The 17,489-nt window shown below is 38.6% G+C and overlaps 2 protein-coding genes across 7 annotated transcripts in view; one reads left to right on the top strand and one right to left on the bottom strand.

The window, feature by feature from the left end:
- The window catches only part of fam222ba (family with sequence similarity 222 member Ba), a 62,481-nt gene extending 56,443 nt beyond the window's left edge, over positions 1-6,038 (top strand). For 4 of the 5 annotated variants that reach the window (XM_077231466.1, XM_077231465.1, XM_077231469.1 and 1 more), the window contains one exon: positions 2,291-6,038. In XM_077231466.1, coding sequence (XP_077087581.1) covers positions 2,291-3,960 — 1,670 coding nt within the window. In that variant the 3' untranslated portion in view covers positions 3,961-6,038. Of the gene's footprint in view, positions 1-1,096; positions 1,233-2,290 lie in introns of those variants that run through there. The other variant, XM_077231468.1, reaches the window with a different exon arrangement.
- A 1,788-nt stretch (positions 6,039-7,826) lies between these two features.
- Positions 7,827-17,395, bottom strand: trpv1 (transient receptor potential cation channel, subfamily V, member 1). Of its 2 annotated transcripts, none has more exons than XM_077231463.1 (16): positions 16,857-17,395; positions 14,450-14,670; positions 14,197-14,354; positions 13,566-13,718; positions 13,278-13,415; positions 12,820-13,118; positions 12,176-12,346; positions 11,279-11,452; positions 10,979-11,083; positions 10,786-10,856; positions 10,373-10,538; positions 10,104-10,170; positions 9,203-9,513; positions 8,978-9,099; positions 8,686-8,789; positions 7,827-8,608 (listed from the first exon to the last, which is right to left on the bottom strand). In XM_077231463.1, exons 2-16 carry the CDS (start codon positions 14,638-14,640, stop codon positions 8,496-8,498), a joined length of 2,343 nt encoding a protein of 780 aa, XP_077087578.1. In that variant the 5' UTR covers positions 14,641-14,670; positions 16,857-17,395; the 3' UTR covers positions 7,827-8,495. The 2 variants fall into 2 exon arrangements, with proteins under 2 accessions (XP_077087578.1, XP_077087579.1); XM_077231464.1 differs by having other exon boundaries at positions 14,450-14,677; positions 16,857-16,901.
- Positions 17,396-17,489: the final 94 nt, after the last annotated feature.

The raw sequence follows: 17,489 nt of genomic DNA, 5'->3' as shown, positions 1-17,489 counted from the left end.
TTTTTTTTACATTTCCTTTATTTTATTTATTTGTCCTGTTGCTTGTAGTTTGATTATTCTTATTTTCTTCGTTTTTTATTTGGCAGTAGTCCTTTTTCCCCTGAACATAGCACATACCAATCCGTACCGAAACCGCTGGTGCGTTCAAGTCCTCCTGGGAAGTTCGTATGTATGAGGTGGGAAGTCGTGTTTACGGCGTGAGGTGCGTTCAAGTCAGTTTCGTCGGAGCAAGATGGCGGTGTACCTTCTTTTAATGAATTACACGAAAATACAGCAAGATTTGTTAACTCTGCTTATAGAAAATGAAGAACAAAGAATGCGCATCAGGTGTGTTTTTCTTTTTATGTTTTTAATTAAATTATGAAGCCAATGGAAACTGTATACTGTTAGCATTTTTTGTTGTAATTCATTAACTTGCTGCTTATAACAAGACTAATGATGATCATGATAAATGACAGTTTCTCGGACGAGTAAACATTGATATTAAAATAAAATTTAACGTCAACTACAGACGTTGCATCCATTGATTCCGCCATGTTTCTCACTAACACGCCCCCAACTCGAACAGATCGGGGCTTAAGAAAATCCCGAGCTCCCCACTGGTATTTACGACATTGTGGTGGCGTTCAAGTGCATTCAACTCGTAATTTCAATCTATACGAGGTGACTTGAACGCACCACGCGACCCTAAAACCATGATAAAAACCGAACTGTGAGTAATTTGAACCGTTACACCCTAGTGTAGGAGGTTTGTTCAGTGTTTGGGGTGTTTGTCTGGGCAGTGTGAGCTGTGAGCAGTGACTGAATCAGCTCAGGCTGGATGAAAGAGCCCAGTCACATAGTACAGGCTGTTCATCCTCTCACTGTGGATGAGGGGGCCAGGAACGCATAGAAGTGTGTGTGTGTGTGTGTGTGTGTGTGTGTGTGTGTGTGTGTGTGTGTGTGTGTGTGTGTGTGTGTGTGTGTGTGTGTGTGTGTGTGTGAACTCCATATCAGTGTGTGAGCAAGGGGAGTGCAGGTGGGTGCACATCAGAAGTCTCTCTCTGTCTATCTCTCTTTTCTCTTCTCCCCTCAAGTGATGAAAGCTTGTTTTATACAAAGACACCCTTTCAGCAGGCAGGCAGCAGCCTCACAGAGAGCACTTATCATCCCTTGCTTCCTTTGTTTTTTCTATCTGTCTCTCATCCGCTCTCCTGTATTCTCAACCCATTGAATCAGAGATGTCCTGGCAGGTGAGGATGTCACTATCTGGAAAAGCAGCATTGTATAAAGGAAAGAGCTATTTGTGAGCGAAGCGGAAACCTGCAGACTTCTGAATGTAAAACCAGTTAAATAATTCAGCTCATTAATGTTTTTTTTCTTTCTTTTATGTTCACCTTTAAAAGCATTACTGTGATCCTAAAGAGAAGAACTGATGTTTGTAAAAAACAGATAGAAAAGCTCACAAATTAGATGGTTTATTTAGAGCACAGTGCATGTTGAGGCTAAGATGTTTACCGCACTACACGCAGACATACATGGTTGCTATATTTTTGGGGGCTGGGAAAGACAGGTTGTAATTTCTTATTCACACTCTAAGACTGAAACTGTTAGATAATCAAGCATAGACGCATCACAGAGGGGTTGTTAACAGAGGTACTTAAAAGTTATGTGTGTGTGTGTGTGTGTGTGTGTGTGTGTGTGTGTGTGTGTGTGTGTGTGTGTGTGTGTGTGTGTGTGTGTGTGTGTGTGTGTGTGTGTGTGTGTGTGTGTGTGTGTGTGTGTGTTACACCATGGTATTCAGGGAAGCATGTTATGTTTGGAGTGATGGAGAGGAAGTGAGATAGCTAACATTCACCTACATCTTTTTGGCATGTGACTTGACACCAAACACTCACATACGGTTTTGAATGAATTGCAGCTATCAAGATCACGAGAAACAAATTTAGTTTTTAATTATTTAGAACAGTATTTATTAGAAATAGTTTTTTTTTCTCTGCTAAATAAAAGTATTAATTTCTTTGAAAAAAAAAAAAAACCCTGACCCCTACACTTTTGAATGGTATTGTATGTGTGAAATTAAGCTGTGCCAGTGCAGTTTCTAAGGGCACTATGGCCTCTTTCTCCCATTTTTCATACAGAATTTGTGATTTGAGCTCAGGTTTGTGAAGTGAGAATATCTCTGATCCTCTCCTTAGTTTCCATTCTCTCACCTGCCCAGCTGTGTGAACAAAATGGACAGGTTATAAAGACTCGTATTCCCAAGGCATAATGTGTTTTTCTTCTTTCTTTTTGTCCCTTTTACATATAGGGGACACTCCACAAAGGATGAGATCAGCTCAGTATCCAACCCCTGCGGAATTGGATGCTTATGCTAAAAAGGTTGCCAACAATCCACTCACCATCAAGATCTTCCCCAACAGCGTCAAGGTCCCTCAGCGAAACCACATTCGTCGTACAGTCAACGGACTTGACACAGCTGGCCCCCGATACAATCCCTACCCTTCTTCTCAGACAACTGCCAAGACTGGTCTCCTTGCCATCGTCAAAGTGCCCCTCATCAAGGGCATCATCAAGGACTTTAACGGCACACGGGCACGTCTGCACCCAGAGGTGATTATGAATGCCGCCGGCGGCCCTTATGCAGCCACCTCGGCCAGCACTTTAAACCTGCACCACCTGTCGCAGGGTCCTCCCAGAGCGTCCCAGAATCCGCAGGGACTTCCTCAACACCCTCAGAATCTCCAGACTTTGCAGCAGCAGCCTGGGCCTCCACACCAAGGACTTGGACACAGACCTCCTTCCTCCATGCCACAACAGCTCCAGGGCCTTCCGAGGCCTCAAAATCTATCCCACGCAGCTTCTTTAGGCCACCCTGGCGCCCACCCACCTTCAGCCATCCTGCTTCCTCAGCAGCACCTACAAAACCCCTCTGCAAGCCTGCAGGTGGCTGCTCGGAAGGTACCGGTTGCAGACGCTCCTCCTAACGTGACTGTTTCTACCTCAACCATTCCATTGTCCATGGCCGGAGGGCTCCACCAGGACCGTCAGGCGGACTTAAACAGCATAGTGCATCAGATAAGCCAGTTCTGCCAGGCGAGGGCTCAGAGCGCAGGTGCCACGTCGATGTGTGAGGGACAGATCGCCAACCCCAGTCCTATTAACCGAAATCTACTCATCAACGCCAGTTCTCGAGTCTCAGTGCATGCGGGAAACCCTAGTGCACTCGCTCCTGGTCTCATGCACCCATCCTGTGCTATTGGACCTCCTGATAAAGTAACTGCTTCTGCGCCGGTGAGTGCAATGCCTCCGCATAACATGGCTGCAATGAACCACATGTATCACAGCGATATGAAACAACAGCACCTACAGCATCAAAGCCATCAACCTCAGCGAAATCCCCAGCATCCACAGATGAGGTCCTGGACTCAGCATCAGCTTGCTCACCTTCAGCACATTTCAGAAGGGGGCGGACACCCCTGCAAACCGCAGAGTCGTACCTATCCCCCAGAGATGAGCATGGGGCAGCCTTATGCCATGAAACCCTCCAGCCCTTCGTCACCACTTGCCAACAACCACAGCAGCAATGCAATGCCACCAGGCGCGGTGGTGCACTACACCAACGGGCAGTACTACCACCAGCCGCCAGTGTGGGGTAGTATTCTTCCCACACCCAACAGTGACAGCTCTGGCTCACAGGACCTCCCTTTGCCCTTTCATGGCACTGGCACGGGTAATAACAACCCCCCCCCAGGGATTGACCCCGTGGGAGGAGCGGCCCATTATCGATTAGTAGGGGGTGCCTTAATAGGGCAGACTAATCTGATGCAAACGGCAGATTGCATGGGAGGGGACTTCCAGACGCCCTGCTTCCGAGATCAGAATCTCATCCTGATGGGGAAGATGCACAGGCCACCCCCTATGGGCCGGGTAGTGGTCCCCCCCTCCGAGACGCAAGGCCAGCACCCAGGATACAGATAAGCTTCAGCTCACAAGCCTCAGACACATTCTCTCCTCAGTGAAGTCAGCCACACGTGCGTGTCCTCGACATCTTCTGTTAGTCTTAATAAAATTACATTACGAGAGGAACTAAATGAGCTCAAAATCTCAAGGATGATTGTTGATGAAAAAAAAGAAAAAAAAAAGAATATAAACATGTCTAATGAAGAGCGGTGTTTTGTGTATTTAATCTTGCAAGTGATCAATTTATTTTCTTTTAGCAAGTGCTTTTTGAGGCACTAAAGGGAATTTAGTTTAGGTTTTTTTTTTCAAATTTGAGTCCTGTCTATCTCCTAGTACCTGGATCTCAAGTGAACCTGGGTTATTTATGACCATCTTTCTTGTGTTAGTGCTTACATTATTAAAAGTGTCTTGTGCAATAGATCACTTTTAAGCTGAGAGCGCCAGGACTTCTGTGCATTGGAAAACCAACTTGCTTTCATTTGAGAGATTTGTCTTATAACATCAAGATGGCTGACAGGCTCAGAGCACTTCCCTCTTCAGTATGACACATTCTTTGTACTTTATTTCTTTTTTCAGAACTATGTGGAAAAATGCCAGTCACTGGTCCCTTCAGACTGTTCCTAGGTGAAAGCTCTTGTCATGTGTTCTTTTACATCAGGCACCCCTGTTTCTTTATTTTTAGAAATAAAATGTATTTGTTATGGGCTTTATGGATTTATGTGTAAAATGGGAACTGCTTTAAGCGTGTGGGAAAGGTTGAAACATCACCTCATTTTGCTGGACACATTGTTACAGACAGGAAACTTAAAAGACAGGAACCGCATACATGTATCACGCCTCTTAGTGATGCAACAAATCAGGTGTCATTTGCATTCTGAGTCACTAATGTGAGTGAAGTTTTGTATAATGATTGTGAAAGATTCTCTCTTTTCTCTGTAAAGCTGTAAAGGCCAATGGAGAAGAGCTACACAGGTTTCAATGTTAAAGCTGTGCCATTTTCGTTTTACCTAATCATTATACTCCTTTTATTTGCTAACATATGAGAAACTACTACTTGAATTGTATAGATGAGTTGTGGAGTTTCAGGTGGGTCATATGTGGTATAGCTGTGAGTTTGCAGGACTAAACATACTACTGAAGGTGGTGTCTGTAGGCTTGTTACTAATATTATGATGTAGAAACTATGTACCAAATCAAGGGGTTTATGATCCTGCTTTTTCTAATTCATCCTTTATAATAACATAAAGTAGGAATTGCTACTGATTCTTTTGTGAAGTGTGCTTGAATTGACCAAATTGATCACTTGCAAGATCATTTGTGGTTAAATTAAGGAGGACTTTTTAAAAGAAAAAAGTCAAAACAGTGAAACGGCAGGTGGATTGCTTATTTTATTGTACACTGGCTTATCTACTGTACTGCTGTATCTTTAAAAAAGTGTAATAACTGTGTATGAATGCGGCTGGATATGGATATGGGTTCACGGACTTGGTATGCATGTGAAGAGCGCAGGTGTGTGTGTGTGTAGGTGGGTCAGTTTGTCTTGACTCGCTGTTGGTTTGCCTCCCCTTAACAGCCCTCATGAAGCCTTAAGTATTTGGTCCTTGGACTTTCCTTTGACAACAAGCATGATTATAATAAAGGTATAATGAATTCTGATTTCGAAAAATAGACTATAAAGGAACAGCATTTTTCCTTGTTTATTTTTATTAACTTGAGCTTTTGTTGAATAGAAAAGCAATTTAGAATTACTTTATAATGTAAACGAAGAAATAAAGAATATTTTATCGTCATTATGTTTTATAGCTGTGTGTAGTTCTGGGCTGTAACGAAATCTTTTTATTCCATGTTTCAAAGCTTCAGTTTTACAATTTGTGCTATTTATAATTCTGAACTAGATTTATTTTCCTCATTATTTAATTTTTTTTTTTTTTTTGCAATTGCTGTGAAATGGAGGAAGCTTCTAGAAGCCTTTCTCATATCTGTCACTCTGTGGCTGTCGATTGAATGCGTGGGAAGAATCTGAAGAGTGCGAGAGTTGTGCTACTCTTTTTTGTAATATTGTAATAATAAAATAAAGTTCTAATTTATGCTTTCAAGTATGACTCCATTTAATTTATTGATTGTTTTATTGATAGCTGTTTTTTCTTCTTTAAATCTTCAACCTTGAACTGGTCATACATGTTCATATACTCACATCCAGTCTTCAAGGACTTTTTGACAGTGACCCTGTTTAAAGAAACTGTCTTCTCAATCAGTGTCTGCTCATCAGGCTTTTGTATATGATGATCTGACTTCATGTAGCTATTGCAGGAAATGCCAGACCATCCCACACTAAAACAGGGAAGCAAACAAAATGAATTGGCTGATCTTGTCATAAAATCACATTGCTTTGGCGATGAAAGAGTAAATGTTGTTGGTTGTGGTTACTGAGCAGGTCTGTTCTACTCTTGCAGGTACACATAGCCAGCCTACAGGTAATGCAAACCAAATTAACATTTGCTGCTCTCACTTCTAAACCGATGAAGAGTTTCTGAGGCATTGTCCTCACAAATTATGCATTGCAGGCTGATAGTCAGTTCTTGTAACAAAGGTGTGCTAATTGTTACACCACCAATAAATCTGCTAAAAAATTAAATGACAAATTTCAAGATGGCTTGTTTTGCATAGTCCACTGAATAGCACATACATTTTATTTGTATAATGTTCACAATACAAATTAACAACATCTTTACAAAGCGTATATATCCATTAACAATTGCTATATTGAGTAAAACTACATTTATTCGTTTTTGGGAATACTTTACATGATGTGTGTATGAACAGTTGAATGGAATCATCCTGTTAAAATGTCTTGATGATGTTTAGAGCACCTCTTATCCTAATTTAAGAGAAAGAGTTCTTATTCAGGACTGAAAAGTCAACATTTAGAAGAAAAACTGCTCCCATTCCGGTTGAGCCCACTTTTCCATTGGCTGTCTCAGTTAAGTATGATTATTACAGCTTGTTTTATATCGAAGGGATACCGCGCCGGAAGTGACGTACAGGTCGTCGCATATTTAAGCCGTCTGGTGCGGATGTAAATGTTAGTTATATAACAGAGCACAGCAGGACACTCGAGATCTGACTGAGGTCACAGCATTTCAGGTCTGCAGTGATGGCCAGATGACATGACCCATTCACAACTGAACTTTAATGAGCGTTCAGTAAAACAAATAATGGGCTCCTTTGGACGCTTTCGATTATAGTGGCATTAAGTAATGTTAAGCACAGATGATTAATCATGTATGAACCTTATTTGCATTATCCTGTGATGCTTCTCAGTTGTTGTGTTACGTCAGTCACCACAAGAGGGCGATATACACAAACAGTTTTCCACATTACCTTAAAATCAATCCAGCTGATCTTGCAGCATCTCGTTTTTTATATTTTCATTAATTAGCCTACATTATATTATGTGTTAAAAGTGAGCGGTACAGTATATGTAAACACATAACGATATAGATGCACATAAATGTTCTGAAATAAAAGATGCTTAGCCAACATTTCATTTTTGCATAGGCTATATTAGGTCTTCTAAAAATGCAGTAGCCTACATTTTCATGTCAGCATGCGTCTCAACTCTTGCATCTTGTATATTTTGTTGTATTCTGGTATATAAACACATTTGAAAGGCTGGAGATACATGAAATGTGATTTTTGAGTGTTGGAAATTGTAGCTATTTGTGGTGCTTTTATTGTAAAAGTTTTATATATGTTTTTAAATATTCATATTTGCAAAATGGAAATCGTATTAGTTTTATTAAGTGACCATTGGGTTGAATAGTACAATACCTTACTTTTTTCTTTGTTTAATTTCAAGTTTGAGTGGACAATGTCACAAAATCTTTTATTTTATTTTGTTTTATTTATTTATTTTTTACTTTTCTCTGTCTAAACTGACAGTTTGAGACACATTTGATGTTTTGTGGTCTAAAACATCCGGGGCTGTGTTTCCCAAAAGCATCGTGAACTACGTTGATCATAGAGAATATTGGTGGCAATGTTCTCCACCATCAACTTGGGCTAGCGATGTGTGCCCAGTTAAACTAAACACATCAGTTTAATATCAACATTTCAAAAGATGAATTTCAAATTGACATCCTCATGTTAGCTAGCTCTAAATCCTTTGCTGAGCAATGGCGGACTTCAGCTCTTTATTTCCATCCTGCCCATTTTCTTGCCACTGTTTGAATAATCAAATTACATATTTTAGTGCACAAGCTTGACCCAAGAGTGTGTGAGTGTGAGTGTGTGTGTGTGTGTTTATATATGATGTATATATGATATATCATGTATAAAATTATAATTTTACATAAATGCTTCCTTAAATTACAACACATGCATTTTAATTTTAAAAATGTACAACGTTCAAAAGATATGATGACCCTTGAGGTGCATAGGTGCAAAACTCTTCTCAAGTTTTATCCGGTCATATAATATAATTATTCCTACACCAGTTGTAATGAAAGGGAATTGCAAAATAGATAGTGCAAAAGATAGTGATTATAAAAGCATCAGACGGAGGTAGAGGCCTCAGCTAGAGGATCCAGCTCCTGTACATCTCTGTGTGGTCGTCTCTGTGTCCAGCGCTTACTGAACGTTTGTAGGAGTCCACGCTGACTGGGCTCTGTAACAAATACATATGATATTATGTAGGATTAAAATAACACACACATACACACATATTTGTTTAACATTGACTACCTCTCTGAGGTTTAGTTGGGGAAGGTACACTCGTGCACATCCCAGGATCCTCGTTAATTATACCCATGTTTCTGTTCCATTGGTTCCAGTTGACTTCCTCCACACTGAAAGAAAGATTGTTCATTGTTTACGGTTTCACTCATATCTGTTTAATAGCAAACACAGTGGGTAACACAGGGTAAATGGGCATTATTATGTTTGGATGCTAATATCATCTTTTCATAATGTATCATCCAATTTCAGATAACAGACAAATGCAAACTTCAAATGTTGTGGAAGCCACCAGGGTCACCTGAAGCACCAGCGTCGATCAGGCTCTTGCCCTCCGCCCAGGTCCTTCTCTTCCCCTGAGCGAAGCTTTGTCTTCAGACAATGGGGAAGAATCCACTCCATGTCCAAAGTGGTGATAGCACGCTGTGATCAACAATCATATTTATTGCCTAATTGAACAACTAAAATGGCAAATCAGTTCAGTGTAGAAATGGGTAGACCGTTTTCATTTTGCCTTTGATTTTACCTGTAGTTTCCAGATGCTAGTGCTGTCAACGGACATCTCCTCCACACTTTGATTCATCAGAGCGATCAGCATGTTCAGCATCAGAATGTACGTCATCACTATATACAGAATCAGCAGCACATAGAAGACCTCCTTATATTTATAATCATTGGTGAACTCCAGATCTCCCATGCCAATTGTAAACTTGAACAACTCCAGAGTGGTGTAGTAGATGTTCTTGAACGTGGGCTTCTTGCAGTCCTCATTTCCATTAGCAGCCTTAAAAAGAGATCGATTCTTGATAGATTCCTCATCAAGGAGAGTGACCACGGCTGATGAGTAAGAAACAAATCATCAACACACACTACTGTTCAAAGGTTTGGGATTTCTTAAAGTTTTTGAAATAAAACCAAGACTGCATTTATTTGAATAGAAATATGGTAAAAACAGTAGTAATATTACAAATTTAAATAACCAATTTCTATTTTAATACATTTTAAAATGTATTTTATTCTTGTGATGGCAAAGCTGAATTTTCAGCATCCTTACTCCAGTCTTCGGTCACATGATCCTTCAGAAGTCATTCTGATATGCTGATTTTGGTCTTCAAGAAATATTTCTTATCATAATCAAAGTTTAAAATAGTTGCATAATATTTTTGTGGGAACCATGATACTTTTTGTCAGGGTTCTTTGATGAATAAAAAAGTACAAAAGCATTTATCAGCATGATCACCATTTATTTTAAATAGATATTTTTTTCACTTGCGATCAATAGCTGAATAGAAATATTAATTTCTTTATAAAACAAAAATCTAACTGACCCCAAAATGTTGCCAGTTTGTTGTGTTATGATGAACATTAAATTAATTGTAATGAAAGAATCATGTACATTGCTGAATGTATGCAAGGGAGAAGGATACCTGCAGAGAACCCAATGAGGAAGACCATGTACACAACAAGGAATCGACGAATTTCTCCAAGAATCATCTGACAATAATTAAAGAGCGTACGAGTGTGTTACGCTCAGGAAGTAATGCTGTAGGTCCTGTCTCAACTGTAAGGACTAGACTATACTACAAGGAGGCACTAAATGTGTTGCATAGCATCTTTTTAGCACCCTACTTTACTAATACTCTACTCTGAAGGCCAGAGTGAAAGGTGCTGGATAAGAGAGACAAATATCCCTTACCTTTTGTATCATGATACTGTAGATTCCCATATGTTTGGACCCTCTGAAGAAATAGAGTAGGTTTACCCAGCTCAAGGCAAGACTCACCACTAGAAAGGCCAGATATTCATCCTGACCAAAACAGTACAGTACAGCACAGACCAAGAGAAGCACGGCCTGCAGAAAACTAATGCAACAAAAAGCCTTTTAGCGGGAGTAAACATTGTATGCACTTATTGATTAAGGTTTTATGAAGTAAAAATGAGTTATACTGGTGCAGTTTCGCCATGTGAATATAGAGTATATAAATAGTGATTTCAAAAACTTAACCACGCTGTGATAAGATTTAACTAGTAGAATTATTGGCAAGGAATGTCATTTCAAGCATGTATTAGGAAGTGATTAATACTGAAATAAAACATGAAGCGACTCACAAAAGCTGATCGGTATATCCGTCTATGACCAGGGACAGAAATCTCGGACGCTTCCTTATCATATCTATTAACTTGAAAGACAAGGGAATGCAGTTATTTCTGTAAAAAATAAATAATAATAAAAAATATTTTGCCTTTAAAGTTAAACATGAATTTGTTGTAAACCAACAGCATATATTAAACAGATACATACCCCTTTAACAAAGAAGTATAGTGCTCCAATGAGAGTTATGATCTGTCCTGTCTGAAGCAGGTAGCCTTGGCTATCTTTTCTATAATGAAACGGAGGCTTTAATGACTGAAAGAAAAGAGTGGGAATGAGACATGGCATTAAGTAGTGAAACATTTACAGTTAGCATGCATAATGAATAGTTTGAACTCGGAAAAAGTTGAGTGTCTGGTTCTGGTCAGTGTGCATATTTTCAAGAAGAAAAAATCATTCATTTTGAATGAATGAATGGGTCCCCACCTCCGGACTGTTGTGTGTACATACTTGGTTGTTACTGTAGTCTTTCCCTTCTTCGCGGTGATAAGCTACAGCAGTGAAGATGAAAAGGTAGATCATATAAACGATAAAGTTGAACATGAACATCCGTTGCGCAAATCTATCCCACTTTTCTTCAATTAGTCTGTTAAATGGCTCAATATGGAGCATCTCGTGGCGATTCTGAAAGGAGATGAAATAAACAAACATGTTGCTACCAATAGCATTTATCGGAATCCATATGCCAAATTAACATCCCAGTTAACAAAAATATGTTCAAGAATGTTTTGCTAATTTTCCCATTAAAGGGATAGTTCACCCAAAATGAAAATTCTGTCATCATGTAGGCCTACTCAAAACTCATCATTCCAAACCTGTATGAGTTTCTTTTTTCTGCTGAACACAAAAGAAGATATTTTGAAATAGTTGATGGACCCCATTGACTATCATAGTATGGGGGGGGGGGGGGGGGGGGGGGGGGGGGGATACAAACATCCTTCAAAATGTTTTCTTCTAGGTTCAACAGAAAAAAGAAACTCATACAGGTTTGGAACAACCTGAGATTGAGTAAATAATGACAGAATTCCCCTTTTGGGTGAACGCGTCCTGTAAGGTATAAAATAGCCTATGTTATTTTGAAATGTAGGCTACTCTCATCTCTCAAAACGTCCAGTTTTTTTAATTCTTTAAAAAACGTTAAAGTTATCAAAGACCAGACAACTTTGAATGAGCAGTCTATTAATGTTACTGGAAAAGACATTTGTTCAAAACTTTGAGAGAACCTTGCCAGAATGTTAGCCAAAATTCTGAGAACAATTCCTCTCAGCTGGGATTTTGCTTCAGTAAAGTATATAAAATTTAGATTCTAAAATTAATCAGTATGAAATGAACAGGATGTCTTCTCACGGGAATCTCACTGCCATAAACGACTATTTCCAGTGCGGAGTTCTTCTCGTAGGTGTCAAGGGAGGCGAGGTCATACAGAGACGAGCACACGGGACCGTAGGCCCACTCCGTGATCTTGCGGGACAGATGTCTGCACCCCTTAAACTCCCGCTGTACGATGTGCTCAAACAGCTAGTTAACAAATTAAAAATTACATCTGAATGATTTCATCAAACAGGCTCTTTCAAACCTATGCTAATAACATATATTTTAAAAAATCTTTTAATTAGTCAATTTTAGCAATGTGCTAATTTTAGTAATCAGCCATGCAGCAACAACATCAGCTAGAATATAGAACAAAGGAAATAAAATAAATTAAAACATTAAACTGTGACTATAGGTTAAATAAGTCAATGACTGTATGACTGTGAATCAGTCTGGTGTCTGATTTAATGCCTGCTGAAGGAAAATAACATGTCAAATCACATGAAGACTAATCATCTGTACAAAACAAGGAACATCCAAAAACAGAACTGACACTTACTGGGCACACACTGCTTCAATCCTTTCTTCAAATAAATGTAGGTATTTTGCAAAACATACTGAAACTGTTCATATTCTATCACACTCAAAAATCAGTAAACAACAGGGGGGGAAAGGTTTACCCTCAATTTTCCTGTTTTGGCGGCTAGTTGGATTGGTGTGAGCCCCTTATTATTTTCGATTTCCTCCAGTTTGATCTTTGGGTGAAGTTGGTTGGCTTTGATTAAGATGTGGTCATACATGGCAATAACAAACTCTGTGTTTTCAGGACTATTATCAGCTATGGATACTAGTGCGTGAAGTACAATGTTCCCATGAGAGTCCCTCTTCCTGACATCCACCGCCTGGTAACAGTTGTCCATAAGGAAGTCTACAATGTCTGGCTGATTAGTACAAGCGGCCAGCGACAAGGGCAACTCGCCTGTGCACAGAAGGTGTGAAAGATACAGGTAAGCCCAGGTACCCACAAAATGGGTCTGTAACATTGAGAACATTATGTGGAAGATTTTTCAATTTCTACTGTATAAATTGTTGTCAGAATGATCCGTCCTGCAAAGTTCAACCTTATCGTTAGACCTACCAAAATAGAAGCACATTTCTTGATTGGGTTGAAAGAATTTCCCACAGGCCTTAGCATGGACATCGGCCCCTTTCTTAACCAGCATCTGTACAAATTTTGCACTCCTCCTTTCAATCGCAACATGGAGTGCTGTCTGACCTGCCAAAGAGATCAGTCGATAACATTGTAAAATAGATTACATAGGATCAACATTCTGTTGATTTATAAAAAATGTACCAAGATTTGAGCTAATATAAAACTAATCTAATAATCAAACATTATGTAAAATGAAGCTATAATGGCTCTGACCTTTGTAGAAACTGTCTGTGTAAGCAGCGTTGACAAGATTTTTTAAATCTCCCAGTTTCTCTGCAATGTCCAGCAGATGTTCAATAGTGTCATTCTCGCCTTGCCTCAAATTTAAAAGCGCTTTCAGCAGGGCTGTCTTTCCATTAGACTTATCTGAAGAAGAAAAAACTGTTATTTTATTATTTAGTAAATATCAGTCATGAATTCACAGTACTCTTCTGTGTATTCTTTGTTCACTACCATTCAAATGTTTGGAATCAGTGAGAATTTTTTTTTTAAAAGAAATGTATGCATTTATTCAAAAAGGATGGATTAAATTGATCCAAAGTAACAATAAAGACATTTATAATGTTACAAAATATTTCCTTTTGTACTGTTCTTGTGAACACTCTGTTCATCAAAGAATCCAGAAAAATGTTTCCTCAAAAATGTCAAGCTGCACAAATGTTTTCAACACTGATGTTTCTTAAGCAACGATGCAGCATATTAAAATAATTCTGAAGGAATTATCTGAATGTGACACTGAAGACTGGAGTAATGGCAGCCTTGGTGAAAACAAGACACTTCTTTCAAAACTCTTACCGACCCCAAACTTTTCAACAGTTGTGTGTTTTTTCTTGAATACAATTACATTGAGAGTCAGTGAGGCGTTTCATGTTTTTGTGCAGGTACTGATGTAAACCCTGCAGTTTCGACACCTCGCCACTTGACACGGCCTCAAACAGACGCTTGATGGTAAACCTCTCACTGTCCTGCTGAGCCGGTTCCTCTTTTACTTTTCCGATTCTCCTGTATGCAGAATGTATCTGTTAAAGTTACGATTTCTGACTTTATATTTGTCATACACTCCAGTGTGGTTTGATATATTAAGGAGCCCCACTTACCTGTCAAAGTTTAGGTTAAATTTAATTGTGGTTGTAGGTTCCTCTATGTCATCCAGGTAGTTAGAATCCATGGGCCTCTTGTCCTTTAAGGCACCTTTCTTCATCTGTTTGGCCTTTGACCTCTCCTCCTCTGTCTGGTCATCTGTCTCCAGAGTGAATGGTGAGGTGCTGCTGTCTTTTGGTTTACTCATAGTGATGCCTTCTTAGTCTCACAGCAGAAGCTGTAAACTCCATAAAAGTGATATATTAGCAGATACAGGACATTAGGTTTTAATTTCGTACAAAAACAACCTAGGAAATATGAGCCATGACCACAACTGGTGATTTTTTTTTTTTTTTAAATGTGACATTTATTAGAAGATGTGCTTTGTTGGTAGTTCACGAAATGTTGCTTCCTTTGTTACCAATCAAATTACTATAATGATTTTTTATATAATGTGACTGAGAGTTGCTTCTGTTGAGAGTCATAATGGATCTCAGAGTGTCTTGTTATAAGAACCATTAAAAGAGGAAGGTTTCACAAATGATCCAAATGGAAACCCTATGACAGAAAGTCAAAGGAAATGCAGAACTACTGCTGCTGTTATAAATGGCTCACATTTGTGCATCTCATTGCTACATTAAATAAATTATGACAATTATGGAGGTGTGGTTATAATGCAGCCATGATAATAAGAGCATCTAAACACATAACCCATCTAATGGAACTGTGGTTATCTTGGATACACAACATATCCATTCTTCATCAAAATTATTAAATTAAATTATATTTTAAATAATTTACAGATTTTCAAAGATTCAAGAGATAGAACCAAATACAAAAGTCAGAAAGCAGGTTCAGTTCATATGTGCAAGTGCAGATCTCTAATAGACCTCTGTTAACTGAATTATTGATATTTCTTCATGCTGTTACTTGCTATATGATCGCATCCAGGGAATGGGCCATGATGGTCCAATCACGGAAAACTTTTACCAGATAATACATGGAAATGCATTTCTAACAGAATTCAGTGTCTAATGCATTGGATTTTTTTTTGTTTTAGAATATTATAACTTAGCCTCTCTGTAAATGGTTTCATATAGCATTACATACAGAGGAAATAGACTGTAATCCTGCATTAAGAAACATTACACTGGCTCTGGGTAATCATGTAGCACAAGATCAAAAGCCCTTGATTTTTTTAGGAAAAATTATCCATAGAAACAAGCTACTATCATCTCTGTTTTGACCGGGTTCCTGAGTATACATGTGATCTATCTTGTGACATTTTAAAATGCATCTCTCACAAAGCTGGTTTTGTATTTAAAAGATGTGTCATTTTACATGAATCAGTTTCTTTAAAGATGATAGGACTGCAGCTTTTGCTTTTATAAGCCAATGTGACATTCTAATACAGCTTTAAGATCAGCAATTATGCTTGGATACTTTTTCAGTACTCATTCTTTCTTAGGGGACCAATCAAATTACAATTCATTTATAAAATGATTCTATTAACAGATAGTGAGAACAGGAGCTAATGGATCATCTAAGCACCAGTTGAAAGAGGAAGGGGACAAAAACTGTTCAGATAGAAACTCTGTGACAGGAAGTTGCCGTATCGAAGGAAACGCAAAATTTACTAGTTATAAATGTTTCATTTCAATATCAATGTTTTGAGCATATTTGTATCTCACTTGCACATAATTATGCACACTTGGGAGTAGTTATGTATATGGGTCATCCACTGTTCCTCATTTAGGGCATACACACTATAAACACAATAGATAACCATAAATAGACCTCTGGGATTTTAAAGACATTATTTAGATTTGTCAAAACAAGGGTTAATGTTTAATGTGCATATCACAGCAAAGAAAGAGCGCCTAGGATACTAAAGATATATTAAATAAATTTCAGTCTGAATGTGCAAGCAGACTGCTCTATGGGTGAGGCAGCATAGATTGTTACAGCGCCTAACAGATATTTGATGGACAAATTACATCACTTAATGTTGTTTTACGCTAGATGATGACCTAATATGCAATTACAAGATGCTGGATAATCTTACTTACTAGAATATCATGACATGGCCTCTCTGCAAATTGGTTCAGATAACATTACAGTGGAAACAGTACATAAGATAGAGCACAACCTTTAGATTATCACAATTGTAACATTACGAGATTCAGCATGTTTTGGGTGGAGCAAAAACAAAGTCAAGGATGATATTGTCAGATTTAAAAAGACAAACTTCTGCAGAAATATGTATTAAAGTAGACCACACAAGGACTTGTGAAGACATTTGCCCGTGAAAACCTTTAATGATTTGCTACATTAGCAAAATCTAAATGTATTTTAAAAAATACTGCATTCAATTATGGTGAACCATTCAAATATAAGAATAAAGTATCAAACATTTGTACTCACAAATCAAGTCTGGTTTTCTAGTATCCCGTGTTGATGGTCCACTATGTTCAACTGAGCTTGTCAGAGCTATGATTCCTTGAACACAATGACTATGATGGCTCGCTCTCTCTCAGTTTCATAGAGGAAGAGGGCGAGATGTTTTGAGGTTTCTGAGAGCCTTACAGAAAGGCGGGTTGTATTGATTTTTAGACCATGTCGTTATTTATGCTTTGCCGTATACCTTGTAGCCCAGTCCTACATACCACACAATGCACTAGAAACCATCAAGTTTCTACTTAAATTGCTTCACTTATAGCAACATTGTATTCTACTATATATCTGAACTATCCAAATGAGCAATTGTTCATGTGCTGGAATATATAATATATATAATCAAAAAGGTACCTTTCTGAACAGCACATGTTTGGTTAGTCATTATTCATCTGCACTTGTCTGCTAAGACGGTTCTGTTGAGAAATGTCACCTTTCTTAACGTGTATGGTTTCCTGCATGACAATAGTGGACTGTGGCAGAGTAAGATGGTTTCTCGCATGCAGTACATGGTGGTTTAGGTGCACACATCACATGAACAAAATGAAACCTTGACATAATGTTGATCCTTAATGCACATGGTAAAGAATTTGCTCCTCGTCT

The sequence above is a fragment of the Siphateles boraxobius genome, unplaced genomic scaffold (assembly GCF_051911475.1).
Source record: "Siphateles boraxobius isolate OS27281-9 unplaced genomic scaffold, OSU_SipBor_1 16, whole genome shotgun sequence".
NCBI lineage: Eukaryota > Metazoa > Chordata > Actinopteri > Cypriniformes > Leuciscidae > Siphateles > Siphateles boraxobius.
Note: the sequence above shows the minus strand (reverse complement) of the source record. Positions and strands in the feature narration are given on the sequence as shown.